The sequence below is a fragment of the Apodemus sylvaticus genome, chromosome 16 (assembly GCF_947179515.1).
Source record: "Apodemus sylvaticus chromosome 16, mApoSyl1.1, whole genome shotgun sequence".
Lineage (NCBI taxonomy): Eukaryota > Metazoa > Chordata > Mammalia > Rodentia > Muridae > Apodemus > Apodemus sylvaticus.
Genome location: NC_067487.1, coordinates 46,502,250 through 46,523,785, shown reverse-complemented (window position 1 = coordinate 46,523,785; position 21,536 = coordinate 46,502,250). Strand labels below are relative to the sequence as shown.

General features: G+C 40.2%; 1 protein-coding gene across 5 annotated transcripts in view; it reads left to right on the top strand.

The window, feature by feature from the left end:
* The window catches only part of Arl15 (ADP ribosylation factor like GTPase 15), a 370,731-nt gene that overhangs the window by 142,453 nt on the left and 206,742 nt on the right, over positions 1–21,536 (top strand). For all 5 annotated transcript variants that reach the window (XM_052159499.1, XM_052159501.1, XM_052159500.1 and 2 more), the window contains one exon: positions 1,119–1,178. In XM_052159499.1, the coding sequence (XP_052015459.1) occupies positions 1,119–1,178 (60 nt within the window). The remainder of the gene's footprint in view (positions 1–1,118; positions 1,179–21,536) is intronic.

The window sequence follows — 21,536 nt, the reverse complement described above, 5'->3', positions numbered from 1 at the left end:
TGCAGTGAAAGAGCTGTAGTGAGTCTAGTTCTGTCTGATTCAAATGCCGCCTTTAAAATAGAGTGTAATATGTAGCTTTTCGGATTGCTGGAAGAACTTGGACAGAAGGCATACAGCTGATAGGCCAGATGAAAAGGATGCATCCTGTTTCCCAGGCAGAGCACTGCCGTGCAATCACTCTCACCCACAGCATGCTTAGGAGAACTTGTCACTCTGCCCGCTGCCAGTCTTAACAACCCGAATGGAAAGTATTTGGATGTTCTTCTTTACTGATAATTTTGTTGAAAAGGACTATTTCCTTGTAACTGCACATGTGAAAACTGTACCCTGAAAATTAGCTTTAAAAAATTAGTAACGATTTTGAGAGAGAGAGAGAGAGAGAAGAGAGGAAAGAGGGAGAGAGAGTTGTGGGCTCCCAGGTCTCCAATTCCGTCTTGTCCTTTCAGAAATATCCAGTGTTTGTCATTGTATGTGTGTTTCTTATATGTTCCAACTAATTTCTTTGCCTTCAGTATGAATAGTTAAGCCCTAAGCATATTGTTAATAGCAGAACTATATTCTGTGAACATTTTCAATGTTTTATGATATTCTTTAAGTGATTATTGATTTTACTTTTTAAAGAAAATATAGTTATGTATTATTAATTCTGTCCTTAATGAAATACTAGTGAATACAAGAAAATTCAAATTATAAGGTGGTTTCCATTGTGTTTTAATTACTAGTTCCTGGTCTATATATGAGGGAAAAAAGTGTAATATATTAAGAATTAGATCCAGAGGCCCCAATAGATTCAATATTTTCTTTGAAATGTCTCAGTTTTTCCAGCTGTCTCTATTTTAATTGGTAAAATAAATTGCATAATCATTCCACGCTAAAGAGTAGGTAATATTTTGAGGGGAAGGGACTAGTGTTATATTGGGCTATAATAGTCAGTGATGTTTCAGAATGGTAGAAGATAATCTAAGACTGTTTTATCTTGGAATTGGCATGTGTCTGGTGTAAATATAAGCTATGGAGAGCAAACTTTAGTTTTCTCTACACGCAGGATCTGACCATCTTAAGTGTATCAATGTAAAAGTCGAGTTGCTAATCCTTTTCTTTCTGTTTTCTAATTTTAGGTTTTAGTATAAAGGCAGTGCCATTCCAGAACGCCGTTTTGAATGTAAAAGAACTTGGAGGTATAACTTTCACAATCCTCTCTACATCTGTGCGCTTGACTTTACAAGTTTTCAATTCATATATTACATGTAATTAAAATGTGATAATATATCCTAGGTGATTTTTCCCCCTTAATAATACTTCCTTTCCTTTACATGAGTATTAGCAGTTATTTTAGAGCTGTAAGTAATATAAACTTTGCTTTCTTATGTGTGAGTCAAAGGAGCAACTGGTGTGGTGTTACTTTTTATTTGCTAATTATTCTAAAAAGAAGCCTATGAAAAGACTCTAAGAAAGTAAAATTAGAAAATAAAGCTACGTAGGGCGAAGAATTGTATTTAAGGGTGAATTTATACCACAGGTCTGATCGTATCCAGTCTTTTTAGAATCTATTTGTTCCGATAATAAATCTTTGCCAACGGGTTCTTTGCTGGCTAGGCGCATTTATTGGATAGGCTGTACCCCAAAGCATCCATCAGTCAGTCTTTCATTACACTCTCTGTCTGGCATTTTTTTTTTTTTCGGTTGTGTTTTATGTCAGTCGGGGTCTTAACCCATGCAAATAGATTAACAAAGAAATCGGTCGATTCAGTGAACCCACTAAATTCTCTTGCGGCCTCAGAAAATGCCGAGTGCCAGAGTTCAGTATAATATCGGTGAGCTTAGTGACTTAGAAGAAAGTCCTCTTCTGTCTTCTTAATCATCTGTGATGGTGACCTTACCCTGCGTTTTTGTTGTTGGTTTTTTTTTTTCCTTCTCTGTCAAGGTCACTTCTAATTGTGACTTATTTTTTTGGTGTTGTAAAATGGAGGCCCTTGGCTTTATGCCGTGCTTGATGTGTTACTATATTGTTCACTAAAGTGTTGGCCGACCTTTCCAGGTGCACGCCAATGTGACAGCTAACAGTGACTTTTACAGCATCGATATTGGAAAGCATCTGTGACTGAGCAATTATAGTTTTCTCTTAAGGTATTGGGTGTTACCATTTTACAGCAATATCCTAGGAGCATGAATGTTTATCGTAGCCAGAAATCAGCCAAACAGTAAAACACAGATATTCTTGTAATAACTTCTGTGTAAAACGTTTTAAGACTGCTTTCTAATAGGACGACTATTTAAATACTGCTTTGTTTTCTACTAGCTATTCTCCCAGTGACAATAATATTTGTAGACATTTCCGAGTCATAGATTCTAATATAAAAATCTAGAGACTCAAAGTGCATGGGTTGAAAAGTCTCTTGGCTTTAATTATTAGGCTAGATTATAAAAAAGACTTTCTTTGAACATTCATCAGGGTTAGTAGCATCAAATTTGTGAATTGGCAAGGTATTTTTTGTACAAGATATTTATTTGAGTGAAATAGTGAAGGTTTCTTAACATTTAAGAAAAATGAATGATTGAACCTTTGAATGATTGAACGTTGAAACAGTGGAAGATGAACTTGGATGGCTGGGGTCCTATAGGATAGGAGTATGTCTTTTCTCAAGGAGGTTTATTTTTACTACAGATAAATCTGTCCTGACTGTTTGATATGATGGGGATTACAACGGAGAGGATGCCATAGGTGTTTGGTGGTCACGTTTTAATTCATTACTTTCTATTAGGAAGTTGAACAGCGTAGGTACAAAACAGAGCCTCCGGGACTGGAACAGTAGGCTAGTTCCAGACAATGATAATGCAGTTTGTGTGTGCATTTGTGTGGAAGAGCAAGTTTCTGGTCCCAACCATACTTTACCATTCCTCTGTCAACTTTAACAATCCTGTTACCATTGAGTAACCATCTCAGGAAAAGGTAGGCTTCATAGTGAAATTTGTATCTGTTTCATAGCATGAGGGGCAGGCAGCAGAGGGAGTTGATTTGTGGATGGGTAACCTACTTATTTATTTATTGAAAACTCCATTTTATCTCACTCTGGAAGGAGCGTGGGCAGAACCAGGCTAGCACATTTAAGGAAGTCAACTTTTTGGGGATTTAAAGTATTTCTAGGTCCTGAGGAAATCATCTCAAAACCAGCCTTTTAGGGAGAAATATAGCTTCATGAAATCAAGGTGCCTGAGAACAACTTGATTCTAAGCTCAGGAGGAAAGGGTCGAGGGTTATGGAATGGCTGTGGGATGACATGGCTGTGTGATGACAGATGACCTTCAGGCACCAGTGTTAGGCTGCTCAGAGAGATGGTCGCTGGAGTCTAGTCAGTTTGTCAGTGTAGAGAAGAATGCAAAATCTAAAGGAAAAACCAAGATGGGAGATGATAGAGGTAGGCGGTTGGTGGGAGACAAGGAAGCACTGAGGTATCATAAGGAAGATGCAGGCAGTTCTCTTCATCCTAGGGTTAACACAGCAGAGTGGCGTGCCCTCTTCCTCCCCACCGACCTGCAGACCCATGCTCTGCCCTTCCAGGCAATTCCAAGGCTTGTTACCATTCCCCTTCCCAACCTTAAGGTAAATTTCTCACTGTGGCTGACCCCTGTGGTTGAATTAGGAAAAAGCTGAAAGAAGCTGAGGAGAAGGGCGACCCTGTAGGAGGACCAGCAATCATAATCAGGATTCCTGAGATCTCTCAAACACTGTACCACCAAGCAGGCACCATGCACCAGCTGATCATGAGCGCCCCCCCCCCCCGCCCCGCCCCAACACTCATACAGTAGAGGACTTCCGGGTTTGTGTTCATTCAGAGATGACGCATCTAACCCTCAGGAGACTGGAGGCCCCAGGGAGTTTCGAGGTCAGGTGGGGTGGGGGGGGTGGGGACATCCATGTGGAGTCAGGGAGGGTAGGGAGGAGGTATGGGATGTGGAGTAGTCGGAGGGTGGACGGGGAGTGGGGAATAAAATACATAGTGTAAAAATAAATAAATAAACAAACAAAAAGATAAATAAATATTTTTTTTAAAAAAAAGAAAAAATGAAAAGGGCATAAGCGATTGTCCTTATTTATAGCACAAGATGAAATAACAGTGAAGAATGGAGCTCATTTTAATGAAAGTCACCTCAGGTCATCTTAATAACAAACCATGTTTATACCTATTACTGATCCATGCTTTGTATATATGTGTATATATCACCTGTATGCAAAATGTGTATAATATATAGGGATACATAACGGTATGTTATATTTCAGTTTTGTGATTCTAGTCACATCAGCGTTTCCTTCTTACGTAGCGTTTCCTCACGGTTCACACAGCCGTTCCAGCACCGTGTGCCCAGGGATAGAATCCGTGTGAGTTAAGCGCCTCTCCTATAGATTTGGTGGCAGAGGTAATCCTGAATACACTGTAGGAAATTCATGGAAATTTGAAAAATCATGAAATGACTGGGTCAAACCAACAACCAAAGCTGTAGAGAAACAATGACATAAAGAGAGCCAGCGGTGCAGCCTGATGGGGTGACGGGCCCGTTGTCTTTTCCAGTGTCCACAATAGCTAGTCCTCTGCAGCCTACCTGTCACCTCCCCCAGGCCGCACGGGTTATGCTGGTGGTTTTATTACTAATTGTATGTCATAATGGATCTCATTGATATATATATATATATATATATATATATATATATATATACAGCTATAAAAAAAAAAACTATTTTGATCATATTTACCCTGTTACCCTCTGACCTCTTTCTTTCTGTAGATTTTTCTCTCTCAACCAGCCTTTTTTTTTTTTATTTTTTTTTTTTATTTTTTTTTTTTTTAGATGAGCCAGTAGTGAGTTCAGGTTGCTTACATGAGCTCGGATGAAGGGGATATTTAGGAGACTTTTAGCATCCTGCCAATGGCTACATCACCAAGAAAATGGCTCCTTGTTTCCACAGTAACTATGAACTGCTCAGTAGCTCCTCAGGGAGGGCTAGGGCCTTGGGAGTCCTTCTCCAATCCATGAAGGGATGTGGACAGGATCAGTCTATTGCGGGTAATTACAGCTGCTGTAAGGTTGTACATGCTGGGGTCATCCATGGCCAGAACAATACAGACCAGTAGTGTATGCGTTCATTGCCCCTCCTCTTGCGCTAGGTTGGATTGGGGTGCCTTAGTTCGTGCCAAGTGTTTGGGTAGTCATTTATACTCAGAGCTTTGACTATTTATGAATCTCTGTAGTAACTGCTACCCAGCACTCTCACAAGGCAGACGGCAGCTCAGCCACATTCATCTATAGGACAGAGCAGGTCCATTTAACAGAACAGCCGTAGGGTGATTGTGCCTATCCTTATGTGAATTCTGGACTCAAGACTCTCTGCTTCTGTTTCTCCCTCCTTGTTCTCTTCCTCATTCTCAGTTATCATTGTGATCTCATGGAGCACAGGTACTGTTACCCTCTCGCAGACGATAAGACGCAGAGGCTTGCTTCAGTGAAGGGTCCTGTGAGGTGCGAGTTGATGGACACATGCCGGTTTATGCAGTGTACAGGACATGCGAAGCATGTGGAGCAGTGCCTGGCACGAGAGAGTGTTCCCGCCCCTCATCTTCTGCCATTATCATTATTATCCGTGCCACTGAAAGTCTCCATGTGTTGACATTTTTTCTTTAGTGTTATACTCATCAGAGACAGTCTTGACCAAACACAGATACCTGTTCGTATCTGCTAAAAGCGTCTTGTGGCTGCTTTTAGCAGCCATTTTCCTTTTGTTCCTGACTCTCTCCTATTATGAGGTCTTTAGGTCAAATCCTTGTTGTGACTCGCAATGCCTTCTGGTTCTCCTCCTCCTTTTAGGTGCTTCCTTACTATCCTCTGCATGCCTCCGGTGTCCAACCCAAACCCTTCTTTTTTGGGAGTCTGTCATTCAGCAGGTATTTCCAGAGGACAAATTATTCTCGAGGCGCCTTTCTAGGTTTGATGGCTGGAGTTATCGAGACAGCGCTGTGTGACAGGAGGTGGGACCCTGGCATCCTCCTCACTTCCTGTATTAGAGCGAGAGTCAGTTCCCCCAGGCCCGGAGGGAATGGCTGGGCTACAGCTTTCTGCACCCTGCCTAGTCAGAGCGAGAGTTTACTCTGAACCTGGGAGGGGATTTTTATGATTCTCCAGAGCTGATTCTACCAGTGCGTTCTCACCGAGATTGGTGTAAAGCTACTCTTTTAGTTTGACTCTGTTAACCCGCTTGTCTCTTGGAGGCACGGTCTCACTTACAACCCAGTCTGTCTTTGACCTTGCAGTCCTGCCTTTGCCTCCTGCGTGCTAGGATTAGAGGCCTGTGCTCCGTCTTGCTTTTCCTTTTCAGGACCTGCTACAAGATACCTAGCAGGGAGCCTAGATGGACAGATGGATTGTTCTTTGAATGAATTTTTCTTCTTCAGTGACTAGTTTCCAGACTCCGTCACTGTGTTTGATTCGGGGCCTATCTGTATTCCTGAGTATTTTCTTGTCTGTAAAATGTAACAGTTTCTATGTCAAGTCTTCTTGTGAGGGCCTGGCCTATAGCTAATATTATGCAAAATTTGTGTTCAGTAAAATTGAATTCCACTAACACACACAGACACACACACACACACACAGACAGACAAATTAAAACAAACTAAAATTCAACTCTCAATGAAACCTTTTCCCTGATGGTCTTTTAAATGAACAAATTTCAGATAAACTTCTTTCTTCCTATTTTATCCTGCTTTGCGCCCTCAGGCCTTCTGTCTTGCCCTCCTTCCTTCCCCCCCACCCCTCCCCCCAAACAGTATACTCTTTTCTCCTGTTATCTTATGTTCCCTGTTATGCCACCAAAAGGCCACCGGGAAGGGAGATAATCTTTTCCCAATTGGAAATTTCATGTATGAATAGATAGCATACGGAGATGAAAATTTGACTTCTTAGCAAACTTGTTTTTTTTTTTTTTTTTTTAAATCTATTGATAAAGATACAGACAGGATTATATTCCCTAACTGAATCCCGAAAGCATGAATGATTTTGTCAAATCACTTCTCCCTCCGCCCCCTTAATAGTCTAACCGGGTTATGTCGGAATTGTCTCTCCATCCTCCTCCTCACCCCGCCTCCACCCCCACCCAGTATCCTTGTGTTTGAAGATGACATTCAGAAAGGTAAAGGAAAGCTGACCTTAGTATTCATGGCTGCTAGTTGTCAAGCAAATGGAAGAAAATCCTCAAGGGTTTCTTTTTGTTGTTTGTGGTCCCAGACCCTGTGAAGAAAAGAAGGCAGTGAGGAGCTGTAGAGAGGGTGTGTTGTCGTAGCCGCGGCTAGCTCAGCTGGCACGGCTGGCACTGAAGGGGTTTTCAGGATTGTCAGCTCAGCCATTTTTTTAAGGCCGCATCTTTGAGCCGCCAGCTGTTATAGGAAACAGATGTTGACTGTGTCCTGCCTCCTTGTTTGCCTGGAGGAACTGCCTCCTCACAGGGAAAGATGCTGTTAGCTGTCCTGCTGCCTTCATCTCTCCAGCATATTTGCAGTTGTTAATGTCTCCAGAAACTGTCCAGGACAAACTTCTTGTCAAGAGACCCAGGGGACACAACTGCCTGTTTCTTGTAATTTCTGCCTTTGTATCCAGGTCATTTGATGTCCTTCACTGCCACTCCCTGCCCCGACCACCCTAAACTTCTTTCTTGTTTCCCTTTGCTGGTAGTTACTTTAGAGGGAAGTAGTGCTCTTTCATTCTGTCTTGCACACGTTTCTCCCTGTGTTTAGTATGCATTATTCGATGGCCCTGCTGCAACATCTTCTGTGGGGAAAAGGTTCAGGGCATTCTTACAATACTTTAATTGTTAATTCTTAGGGTCATGATAGTAGTGGATTAGATGTAAAATAGTGGAAGCCAGAGTTGATTTTGTGCTAGAAAAAGAAAGCATATGGTCATATAGATGTGCAGAGGTCGCTGTGGCCTGGGAGGTAGGTGGGACCCATAGAACGTATTGCTGGTATCAGAGCAGTATGACATTTGTAAAAAGTTCTAGACATTTGCAGAGATGGTTGTAGAGGGTAAAGGGGACACAGAACTGTGTTCAAGGCAAAAGAACTCGATAACGCAGAAGGGGGCCTGGATAAGACCGTGCTCACGGGATGCTGTAGAACCGTCCAATTAAGTGAAGTGTAAGCAGCTATACCCAAGAAAATACAAATGCTCTATATCTGTTACAGAACTGTTAGGAAGAAATATCTCTCGGCAAGGAGTGTTCTCTCAGGATACCCTGCCACTTTGTGTCTGAGCCTATTGCTGTGTTTTGATATCTGTAAAATACAAGCTTTAATACATTACCACAACTTTATTTCCCAAGGGATTGGGCTGGAAGAGAAAAAATTACATTGCCTAAAGCTCCTTGGGAAAGATGCTTTAAGAATGGACAGTGCTGTTCTCACTAATTCTCCTTTTATAGTCTCGGACCTATTGTAATGTGTAGTGTTGAATGATTGAAGCTCCTTGGTAGAGTATTGTTTCCTTATCTGAGAAAATAACCAGGCCTTTCTTTACTAGGACTAGCCGGTTGACTCCTGGCTCCCTGGGCCATGTACTCTATCACTTAAGCCTCGGCTATACTAGGGGAAATGATGTTGGGATAAAGCCAAGTCACTTGGATGGGAGTTAAAAGGCCACAGCTATCTGAATTGGTTGAACAGGATCCCAGGGTGGTGGTGTTCAAGCGTTTTTTACACTTGCTAAGGGAGCGCTGAGCCAAACAGTCAGCAGAGCCAAATAAATGAATCTAGAGGCCCAGAAGTCTGTTACTGGCTCATGTAGACCTGACCTTAATTTTTTGTTTTCTCCTGGAGGAGTGCCCTAGGAAATTTAAAAAAAAAAAAAAATCTATCTTTTTGGTCATAGTCCAGTGTAGTACTGAACAGACCAAGACTGTGTACATAAAGATTATTCTAGAAACTTGTTTCCTGGCCCTTTGACCCCCTGGCAACAGGGATCTCATGTGCTTCTGAAGGTTGAGTATTTCCCATCTTGAGAGGATCGGGTCATTCCACACTTGCATCGCTACCAACCATATTCCTGGAACATTTGTTCCGCGTTCTCAGCTTAGCTTCTTGTCTCTCACAAGGGAATAGGTATTACTGTTTCTCTCGGGGGTTACCATAATAACAACTGATTTTCATTGTGTATTCGGTTTCAGTGTGTTGTTGCAGCAACAGCACTGGAAGTCAGGAGACCAGTACTTTCCTCCAACAAAACAAGCCATGGGGACATTGGGCAAGGCCCTTAGCTTCCCCAAAGTAGTTTTTCTTTTTGATGCTGGTAGCTGATGATACTGATAGCTCTTTTCCTGCTGGAGTGCATAACATAACCTATGCGTTTGACCTCAGAGCTCCTACTGTGTGCCTTACCCTGGCTATTGAGCTACTGCAAAGGGTGGTACAGCCCTGGGTCCTTTCTTTACCTCCCACCTCAATCTCAGTTACTTATTTTATCTTTAGTTAGGGTAAATATGTAGGTTAACTTATGTTTTATGTGTTGTATGAGCAGGACACACACATTATCTATCCTCTAACTGGAATGAGTTCAGAATTCAGTCAAGGGTAAGATGAGACAAAGGAGATTTCACAGAGGAGAAGAATGCAGGCAAAGCATTAAAACTGCATGCATATCAGCAGTTTCGGGGCAGAGGGTATGCTGTTAAATCATTCCTCAAGATGCTAGAGTGATGATAGGCCCTACAGAAGGAGAAAGTTGGCTTGTTAGTATTTAATTCATGTTCTTTAATATCAATTATATACCCGGGCTCAAGAATACAATTCTTGCTACACAGATTCATGTGCACACATTCATACAGTCACCCTTTCGCTTAGGTTTCTGGATGTTTTCTTGGGAGAGAAGCACTGGCCATAGTGATTGTGTAAGTGCTCAGACTGTGATAGACTCCTATAGTTGTCATGGCATATTGGCAACTGGAGAAGAAGTAATATGCTCTTAATGATATATCACGCGCTGAGCTAAGTTGAAGCTCTGAAATATCTAATACCAAACAAAACAGATTGATGACATTGTGGTGGCATCATATACTTAATGATTTTTAATTTCCTAAGGTCCAAAGTATTGTAAAAAAGACTCTGCTGAAGAGGCACGATCATTTAAATCTTGGAGTTACCCCTATTTTGGCCATCCTTCTAAGAGCTATTAGTGTGAGCAGTATTGTTATAGAAAGTTAGTTATAAATTTTAATATAAGGACACAAAGTAATTGTATTTAAGTAACTTGTGTGATTACAAATTGAAAGTCTGAGTTTTTTTAAATAAAGGTCTCTATTTTTCCCTTCCTGTTCCAGACCCATGGTATTGGACACAGTGTGTGTATGTGTATGAAAATTATAGAGAATGGCAAATTAAATCTATAACCAAGATAGAATTAAATCTGTCACAAAGGAAGGAACACAAAACAAAGCTTAAGACACACAGACAATGGAGGCATGAAATAGAAGTGGAACTCATCAGGATTATTAATCAAAGCGCTCATCAGAGTTATTAATTGGAACTCCACATTTGGAGCTGTGCCCTTATTTTTCTTGTCTCCTTGCACTAAGTAGTGGATGGCAGCTGTGTTTACCCACAAACTAAATCCTTGAATGTGGGTGCTAGACCCAGAGAGGTAGGGCAGTGTCTCAATATATACTGACTGCCAGGTGGGTTAGAAAGCCCACACACACAGGAGACAAGCCACTTGTCTGTCCCCATTAATCACTGAAAACAGACAGTGGTAAACAAAAGAGCTGGCAGACAGATATTCTCAAACAAAGGAGAGCATGTAATTATGACACACCACACTATGAACAAAGTCAACTCCGTAAAGGAGAGATACCCAATCCAAAGTGGAAAGAGAATCTATCAAAGACCTGGAGATAATGGCTGATCAGGAGATGCTTGGAGAGCCACAGAAAGGGCTTTGTGTTCATGAGAAGGAACCAAGCACAGAACTTAGGAATTTAAATTTGACTTTAAAAATTTAAGTAAAAATGTTGATGCAACTTATATATGAATTACCGAAACTACAGATCGAGCTAGAGAATTTTGTTAGAATGCCATACAGAACAGATATTTTGAAAGTATGAGAGGGAAAAAGCTATAGGAAATAGTAACAGAAGTGGGGCGTGGATGAATGAATATTCAGATTTAATATTTCTCAGTACCAAGTGGGAATAGAAAGAAATGGTTAATTATGGTATCACATGCACAGATGCGCATGTGTGCACACCTATGTACATACATTACGTAATAGTCATATGTGTGTGTGTGTGTGGTGTCTGTGTATGTGTTATATGTCACATGGATGAAGTTAGAGGCAGATAAAGTGAAAGAACTATAGAACTTATATTTTTACCTTGAATATAGACTATAATTAATGAAAGAAGTTTTCAAGTTTATGTAAAGGTATATAACAGTTAAAATTAGGGGAAATATTTATAAGTGGATTTTTAAAAATAGTTCAAAAGGCTGTATGTTCAAGTCATATAATAAACTTAGTGAAAGAGAATTACCCCAGAATCATGTGCATTTTTTCCATGAAACTTCATTTTTAAAAAATGAATTTTTAAAAGATGTTTATTTGGTCTATTTTATGGGTATAAGTGTTTGCCCTCCATGTGCATTTCGGGTGCCAGTGGAGGGGAGAAGGCATCTAGGTTTTGTGGATCTGGAATCACTGACGTTTTTAAATTACTGTCTGGGTTCTGCAACATCGACGAGTGCTCTTACCACTGAGCTATCTCGTCATCTGCTAAAGAATGAAATCTTTATGAAAGGAAATATAAAGAAAATATGATAAATTCAGGGAAAAACCTGCAAAAGCTAGCTAGCATAAATAAAATGATTTTGTATAATAATAAATGTAAATACTTAAATTCAACTTAAAATGACATAAAAATACCTTTGAGAAGACAGTTCAACAAGTTATGTGGCAAGATAAAAAATGAAACTATAGAACTGTGATCCTAAAATTGTCATTGAAAAAGTACTTAAAGTCATGTTAATTCAGATGAACTGGAACATAAATGATTGGGTAGACTACTAAGATTTCATTCCACTACACTGAGATAGCTCAATAATCGCAAACTTTTAAAATACTCAGCTATTTAATTCTGAAAACCAAAACTGAGGATCATAGAAAAAGAATTAATAAATAGAAAAAGAATTAATATAGTTATAATCAGGAGAGGAATTTATCCTGGCTTTCAAAGACAGCTGATCACAAATTAAAATACTAAAGCATTTGAACAGCAAGTTAATAAAGTTGGTCTAATTGGTAATTAGGTATTATTTTATGTATTTACTTAATCATTCTTTAATGAGAGTTATGCATGAGAGTCCTCTACACCTGCATCTTCTCAGTAATTTCTGTCTTGTATTTACCCCTCTCTTTCCCACTTATCAAAACTTGACTTCACTGTCCAGGATTCTTCTTATGGTTTTGTCCAGCGTTTGCCTGGTGATGCCCACCTTGCTGGGACGATGCCCACATGGCACAGTTGTAGTGTTAGCCTCTGCTTGCTGCAACCATTCAGTAGAGCTGACATTTCTGTATGCCTGGACCACTTTGCCCATCTTCTTGTCTTTATAGTGTCCTTGGATAACTCAGATTGCTCTATCCTTTCCAACAGGACTAGATTGAACATTCTAACTTCTGTCTCAGCCCTTTGGAAAGAGGGGAAGACGTGACTTTTCTTTACATGTCAAAATGTGCATGGAAATGCCATGCGTGGTTCTTGCTTCAGTCAGAAGTCACAAAGGGACTGGCTGAACTTCATTTTGGTGGCTGCTGATCCTGTGATGGCTGCAAGGGGAAGGGGGTCTACAAGTGACTTTTGGTTTTGATAATCATGTACTTGATACTAGAATCAAAAATATATGTTCCTTTGAAATATACATAATTTTATATCGGTTATCATCAGATATTTGTGCTTTCTAATTGAAATCAATTAAAAGGAAATTAGACAAAGGGGAAGAGGCACCAAACAAGATTTCAAGGCATTGTAACCTTATACCATAAACAAAATTTAAATTTAGATGGCTTTACTATACAATTTAAAATTCGAAACAAACATACAACAACAAAAACCAAAGCCCTTAAAACTTTCAGTAGAAAAAAATATGAGAAAATCCTTGTGAGGTTGGATTGAGATAAGGTCTTTTAGAGCCTTCCTTACATTTAAAGACTTCTGCACTTGGAAAGAGCAGGAAGGACAAGCCTTAACTAAGGAAAAAGCCTCATTTGTAAATTCTTGTAAAGGACTTAGATCCAGGTGTGGAAAAATACAAGTAAAATTAAATAATAAGAAAATGGCACTTAAAAGTTGATAAAGGGATTTTGCACCCAAATATTGGCTTACAAAGATGGGTAGCGTCTAGTGATAGAGATACTTCTATTTAAAGTATTGTGTCTGTGTTAGTGTGTGTCTAAAGTGAAAGTAATCAGACCGTGAGATACAGAACTGGCCCCTCTCCCACACTGCCAGTAGAAGTATAAAATAATGTAATTGGCGGGGGGAGGGCTCAGCAGTTAAGAGCACTGATTGCTCTTCCAGAGGTCCTGAGTTCAATTCCCAACAACCACATGGTGGCTCAGAACCATCTATAATGGGATCCTATGCCCTCTTCTGGTGTGTCTGAAGACAGAGACAGTGTACTCATATAGATAAATAAAATAATGCAGTTTTCATAGTTTCCAAAAGGGGGAGATACACCAATTCCGTCATAATCATAGTGTTCTAAGAATGATACAAATGGAGATGGGGAAAACAAGAGCCTTAAGATAAAAATAAATGATAGAGATAATTTTCAAGTAAAGTCTTTTTTTTTAAATTCGATATATTCTTTATTTACATTTCAAATGATTTCTCCTTTCCTGGATCCCCCCCTCCCTGAAAGTCCCATAAGCCCTCTTCCCTCCCCCTGTTCCCCAACCCACCCCTTCCCACTTCCCTGTCATGGTATTCCCCTACACTGCTGCACTGAGCCTTTCCAGGACCGGGGCCGCTCCTTCCTTCTTCTTGGGCATCATTTGATATGTGAATTGTGTCTTAGGTATTCCGAGCTTCTGGGCTAATATCTGTTTATCAGTGAGTACATACTGTGTGTGTTCTTTTGTGATTGGGTTGCCTCACTCAGGATGACATTCTCCAGTTATAGCTGAGTAGTATTCCATAGTGTAAATATACCACATTTTCTGTATCCATTCCTCCATTGAGGGACATCTGGGTTCTTTCCAGCTTCTGGCTATTATGAATAGGGCTGCTATGAACATAGTGGAACATGTGTCCTTATTACATGCTGGGGAATCTTCTGGGTATATAGAAGAGTGGTATAGCCCAGGAGTGGTATAGCGGGGTCCTCCGGCACTATCATGCCCAGTCAAGTAAAGTCTTTGTTTGTTTGTTTGTTTGTTTTTTCTTTTTTTTTTTTATTTGGTTTTTTTGAGACAGGGTTTCTCTGTATAGCCCTGGCTGTCCTGGATCTCACTTTGCAGACCAGGCTGGCCTCGAACTCAGAAATCCACCTGCCTCTGCCTCCCAGAGTGCTGGGATTACAGGTGTGCGCCACCACCGCCCGGCCCAAGTAAAGTCATATATGTAAGTCTTCATAGAAACTTCATTTTACTACATCAGAAAATGACACTGATCAGTGGACAGAAAAATTAAAATGCATCTGTGTGGTAGACTGGTATTCATTAATGGAAATCAAAAAGACATTGGTACCTGCACCAGTACAGATGGGTCTCAAAACAGTTAGGTCTAGTGAAAGAACATAGACAAAATAAAATAGTATAGGGTAATTTGTATAGTTTAATAAAGTAAAATGTAGTATAATACATAATATTTATGTATGATGGAGAATGCAAACTAATATTTAATGCCCCGATAGTTAGTGGTTGCCTGCGAATGGAGAGAAGACAGGGGTAAAGAAAGAAGGTTTAAAGAGGTCATAGAACACTCTTGAGGTCATAGATATGTTTATTGTCTGGGTTTAGGGAATGGTTTTGACATATGTGAAATGTATCAAATTCTGTTAAATTTTCACAGGTTCCTAGTTGTTAGTCATGTATGTAAAACAATAGAAAACATGCTGTGTTCCCTTATAATAAAGATGGTTTTAATCATCTCAGGTTATCAATCATTGTACATATATTTCTGGTGGGATCTTGGGTTTTTTCCCGTTGGGTTACTTTCCACTTATAAGAGACACAAGGAAGAAAGACTAAGAAAGAACTGCAGCAGTTTCTACATAATCACATACAACTGATCATTAGGGCTGCATATTAACTTAAAATGCTGAGATTAAGATGTTTTCAGGTCTGTTGATTTAATATGCAGTGTTTCAAAATCTCATTGCTTGCTAATAAAAGAAACCAGAATTAATCTGTCTGTGTGCGGCAGCATGCAATTAATGAAAAGAAATATACATGGTAGATTCATTATATAAAGAGTGAGAAATTTCTCAGCTTAGCCCAGTTGTGGCGCATGTTGTAGTGGTTCTCAAAATCGTCTCGGTGGGGTGTTCTTCTCTTTCCAACCTTGATGTTGCGGGAGGTATTGGATGATTCTGCCATCGGTAGGGTGTAGGTTTCATAGAAAGCAGTGAGAAGGGGGAAAGCAAGGGCACCATGAAGAGGAAAGAAAGCACACTTGAAAGTGTCTGCTTCTAAAGCAAGGGAAGTAATTGCAGTGTTGAAATCCACGGTGTATGTGTGTTTCCGTGTGTGCAGTACCGATTTTGATTGTTTACAGTTCTAAAACAGTTTGTCTCCTCGGGCTGGTCTTACCTAAGCCCTATGTTATACAGACTATACCTGTGCGTTCATTTTCCAGCCAGGCCTTATAGTGACATCAAAAGGAAGGCATTTCCCCCCTTTCATTCTTTCAAGTCATGTTCATCTAAAATAGTACGCAAGCAAGTGTAATAGCATGCTTTCTGTCTGTCTGCTGGTTGCCATGAGTGACCTCACATGGGTTATCACAATCATTTCTGTTGTTTCCTGGGTGGTTTGGTTATGTGGTATTGGATATTAAGCCAGGAACCTTGTGAATCCCTCTTCTTTTTTTGTTTGTTTTTGGTTTTTGGTACAGGGCCTCCCTGTGTGGCTCTGGCTGTCCTAGAACTCACTATATTTACCAGGTTGCCCTTGAACTCAGAGATTCACCTGCTTCTGCCTCTCTCCCAAGTCCTGGAACTAGAAGTAGGTACCACCATGCCGGGCTCCATGTTCTATTTTTTTTTATTATTATTATTTTATCTTCTGTGCTAATGATAGATTACAAATTTAGAGTCTATGTGATTTTTTTTAAAGAATTCTTAATCTTAAAATCAGTAGGTGGTGTCTGTCAGAACAATGGTAAGATGAATATATATTATTAACAAGTTCACAATTTAGAAAAGAGGGCAGAGTGCTAATTTTATTTTATTTATTTATTTATTTATTTATTTGTTTGCATTTTTCTTCCCAAATTTTCTAAGGTGATTTAGATAATCATTTAACTTCTGTTGTATTAATTAGGCTGAATCTGCCTGTTGAGATGGCTAGACTCCAGGAAGGTAAAAAATCCTCAGGTATCTTTTTTGGGAATTTAATTGTCAGAGTAGGGTAGAGGTTAGGGCTGTCCAATATGCATAGGTTAATGTTTGTCAAATTTAGCTTATCTCTGATGCCGTTTTTTCTACTTGTCTTTAGACTCTATTTTGTAAACATTCAAGCTATTGTCTGAGGAATTGCAATTTTAAAAGGTGAAAATTCCTTGAAGCAGTCGTGGCTTTAAGGGTCCAGGTGATCGTGCCCGAAGTGTAGAAATATACAAAAGATCAAAATTATTTAGGCATATGGTTGAACAGACCTAAGTTTTTCTAGTCATTTCTCATTCTGTGTGTGTGTGTGTGTCCATGAGAAAGTGATAAGAGGCTTGGACTAGGAACACTGGAAACCATCCAACCCAAAAGGAAGGGTTGCTGGCAGCTCCTGCCGGTGCAGAGTTGAAATGTAGTCATTCCCAGGCCCCAAACTGATGTAAACACAGCTGTTTTCTTCAGTCTCATCAAAAAGCTCGTTTGCTCCCTACTCTGAGTTTATTGCATGTGTGTTAGTGTCATGGTTTGGTTTTAACTTTCACTAGGGTATCCTTACCCTAGCGTAGCAGGGATACAATGAATGAAAGACAAGACAAGACAAGACCGGACTGAACGCAAGAGCTTCTTGCCAGGTGGAGCTTCTATGAGTTTCTTAAAAGTCTGTGGAAGGATCCAGAAATATAAGCAGGCAATACAGGCCTAGAGGAAAGACCCAAATCCAGTCACATACCAGATGCCAGTTGGAAGTGCCTCCTTCTGCAAGGAGTCACTGTTAGCAGCCTTTGCCATGCTCTGGTCCGGATGAGTGTGAAGTCAAGCACCATGCCGAGAGTTCGAGGCCACACTTAGCGTCCTGGGTTTTAAGTAGTTGATGATTCTGTGCTTCGAGCTTGGCAGAATTTCCTATGTGTCTCTGGTGCTTTTGACAGTAAACTTGATTTCTCAATGGAAGATAAAGGGCACTGCTTCCCCCCTTTTACTTACAAACCTAAAGCAGCATGCAACTTCCATCTTCCGGTGAATCTACCCACTCCTGGACTGCTTTCTCCTTCCGGTTGCTAGACATGGTTTCCTTCTGATTGCTGGAGAGAAGGAAGACAGCAATGGAGTGTAGACGCCACTTCCTTCCTTCTTACCTGAGAAGTTTTACATCCAGTATGATTTGGAGGTTCTTTATTTCAGTTAATTTTCTCCCCCTTCGCTGAACTGATTTGCTGATCAAGCTCATAGGCAATTAAGAAAATATTTACGGTCAGGAGTAAGAGGTGAATTTGGGTTTACCTACGGAGGCATTTGTTAGAAATCAATGGCCATATTCTTCCTCTATTACATTACACATGATTGAATAAAGAAACTACATTTTAAAACAGTTTTCTCACTCAGTAGATGAAAGGAAATTCTGCTTGTACTGCTTTGTGCACAAGCATTGAATACTATCCAAATTAAGGATTCTAATGGTTTATCCTGTCAGATTGTTTGCATGCAATGTGCTGTTAAAATTAATACTCTGCTAGTGTGATTAAATAGATACAGATGTCACTGGAATTTTACCATTTTATTCACCAGTGGGCAACTGTAGTTTTGGAAACAATTGGTCTAATCTAGTCTCTCTGCTTTCTGAAATATTACTGGGAACCTGTTTTAAGATGTGTTTTATCAATTTATTGAAAAATCTATATAATAAAAGTATACTTTTGATAGTTTTTTTAGCTTTAGATAATTTTCAACTTTTTAAAGTAATTGTAGATTTCATAAAACTTTATCTCATATTTTATTTTGATGTTGTGTATTTTGTATCTGTTTTAATATATATGTTTTCCAGATGGTTTCTGATGCATACATTGAGTTGAAGATTGTCTTCTTTAGGCCCTGGTATGGTGTCTGAAGCCTTTAGTCCCAGTATTCAGGAGGCAGTGGCAGTTGGTTCTCTGTGGGTTTGAAGCCAGCCTAGTCTACACAGTGAGTTCTAGGTCTGCCACGGATACAATTAAGAAGAAAACGAAAGAGAGGGAACAGAAGATAAAACAAATGGTCCCATCTAAAGAGTAGTTAGTGCAATCCTCTGCTTCCTTTATTTCCCTTAAAAACATTCTTAATAGTCAAGGTTGCTGACTTAAAAAAAAAAAAAATCCCATATCACCATTTACAGCTATCATATAAACTTTGACTTCACAATGACGCTCTGTGGAGAAAGTCTCTTCAGGCTGTTGTGAAATTAAATGCTTACACATCCCTCCTGTCATCTAGGACAGTATGTCTCTGAACAAGAAAAGGAGAGCAAAGACTCATGCGTTCATGAGTCTGGGAACTCCAACGGTCTTCCTTTCTCAGTCCTTTCTGCCCTATGTTGTGGTCCCTACCTCTGACTTCCCTTGTTTGAATTTATTAGAAAGGCTGGAATGGTAACCTTGAGCGACGTCACAGCTGCTAACGGTTTTATGGTTTTCAGTGGGGTTCTGCCTGCCTGGTTTTTTTTTTTTTTTTTTTTTCTTGTGTCTTTTTCTCAGATAGACAAGGAGCCAATGGGAACTGAGAATACTTCACGCTTTGCCTAGTTGTTCTCCCAAAGAACAGAGCCCTGGGTAGCACAGAGTGAGCCCTGTGAGAGACAGGGCTGGGCCTCTTTACTCAGCTCCTCTGGGACTTTGGGTCAGGGAGTTCAGTGGGGCAGGTCACCAGAGAAGGATACAGGGAACAAGCCCAGGGCCACCATGTACATCCTTTGGCTCCAACACAGACCATGTGAAACCTTCCTTGGGACCAGAAAATGCCTGACATGGGTAATCTAGAGTCTGTCGCCTCAAGGTTCCCTGGCCCTCGTCTTTGTTTTTTTTGTGTGGGTGATGGGTGCTTTGTACTTCTTGAGTGTTACTGGAGGTCGCTGACCTGGGGTGCTTGAAGTGAAAAAAAAAAAAAAAAGCTATCTACAGCAGTTCTAAATCAAGTTTTAAAACAACAAAACATTTTAATATCTAGAGCTGGAAGGGAAATGCTTGGAGCTGTGTAACTGGCAGGCATCAGTGGAGTGACTAAAAAAGAGCTGAGTCTTGAGCCAGTTTTGGACACAAACTGAACTCCACAGAAAGGAACCCAGGCAGACTCCCCTGTCCAGCATCCCAGGGAAGTCAGAAGGGACAGCCCTGGCAGTGCTCTGGATGCATATGCTGGGATAGATATAAACAGCAAAACCCTCGGCCCTGTGGCTATAAAAAGAAATATTTTTTATGATGTATTCATTGTTTCAGAGCAGGCTGTGAGTCGTGTTTAACATTTAATTCCTGTGTGCTTCAAAACCTGGGGTTCTGTCTTCCCGCATGCCTAAGCACTCTCAGATGTTTTATTGCATAACATATTCTCCAGATTTGTCTTTTAATCTATGCCCCCACCACCACCACCATCACCAATCTGTTAAAAGATCAGTTTGTGTGAATCTTGACACCGTGATTCTGTTTCATGGCTTTCATCTCAATGTGGATTGTTGCAACTGGAAACATGTGATTAATGGTACCGGGTTATTTATCACAAAAACATAATATTTTATATCTAGGCAAAATGCATCAAAAGCAAGACTTGCTTATATCTTTCTGAACCTAAGTCACATTTTTAAGTTTACTTTCAAATTCTATATATCATTTGAATTCTTCCTAAGATTGGACATGTGTATCTCTTATGATACAAACGTGTATTGGAGGTATTTAAAGGATGGTCAGAAAAATGACATCTTTGACATACTAAATGTAGAGTGCCATGTCTTTATTTTGTGTTTGTGTGCATGCGTGTGTGTGTGTGTGCGCAGACATACAGTTATACGTTCTTGTGTGAACATGCTGGAAAGTATATGATGTTAGCCCAAGAGTCAGTGTACAGAAGAGTGAAGGCATTATTGCAGAGTTTAGAAGTTCATCCTCAATTGCTTAGGTATTTTTATGTATTTGTGCTGACTGGTTTTACGTCAACATGATGCACGTTACTGTTGTTTTAGAAAAGGGAACCTCAATTGAGAAATGCCCCCATCAAACCTGTGGCACATTGTCTTAATTAAGGATTAATGTGAGAGGGTCCAGCCCACTGTGGGCACTGATACTCCTGGGTTGTAGTCCTTTAGGCTGAGAAGGCTACAAGGAACAAGCCAGTAAGCCAGCACTCCCCATGGCCCGTAAATCCATTTCTGCCTCTGGGTTCTTGCCTTGAGTTCTTGCCCTAGCTTCCATGGATGATAGGTTATAAGCTGTAAGCTGAAATAGACTCTTTACTCCTCAAGTTGGTTATACTCATGGGGTTCAATCACAGCACCACAGACTGTAACTAAGATGGTACTTGTACAATTTAATCTGATTGTGAGTGATAGTCCTGGTCTGCCTTGCTTGTTGCTGTCTGGCTGCTGTGAGTCATGTCAGAGGTCTGTGGGTCCTCTGAACTCACTCTTAAGTGAGTCGTGAGTAGTGATAGATGTGCTAGCCACAGTGGTCCATCTAAGCCGTCCTTCTCGAAAGCTGTTTCAGACAGGTGGTTGTATACAGACTTCTCACAGATGAGCCTTGGAGGTCATTCGAGTTATCTTGTAGTAGTTTACCTCCCAGAGATTTAATCTCATATAATGACCTGAAAATGCATATTAATTTAGCTGTCATTCAAACCTGTTAAACCAAACTTAAACAAACACACAAAAACTGTCTTGAAATCCCTGACCGTGATGTTGCACTGTCTCCAATTGAAGATTAGCATGATAAGAGAAATCAGTAACCTGGAGACCATGTATGAATATATGTGTGTGTGCGCCTACGTGTGTGCATGTGAACTTGGATAGCAAAATGGACACAGTTGTATATGTGCAGCAATGATGGCAAATACATTGTTCCAACATGTCCATCTTGCTGTTGTTCAGCAAAATCTGAAAGATTT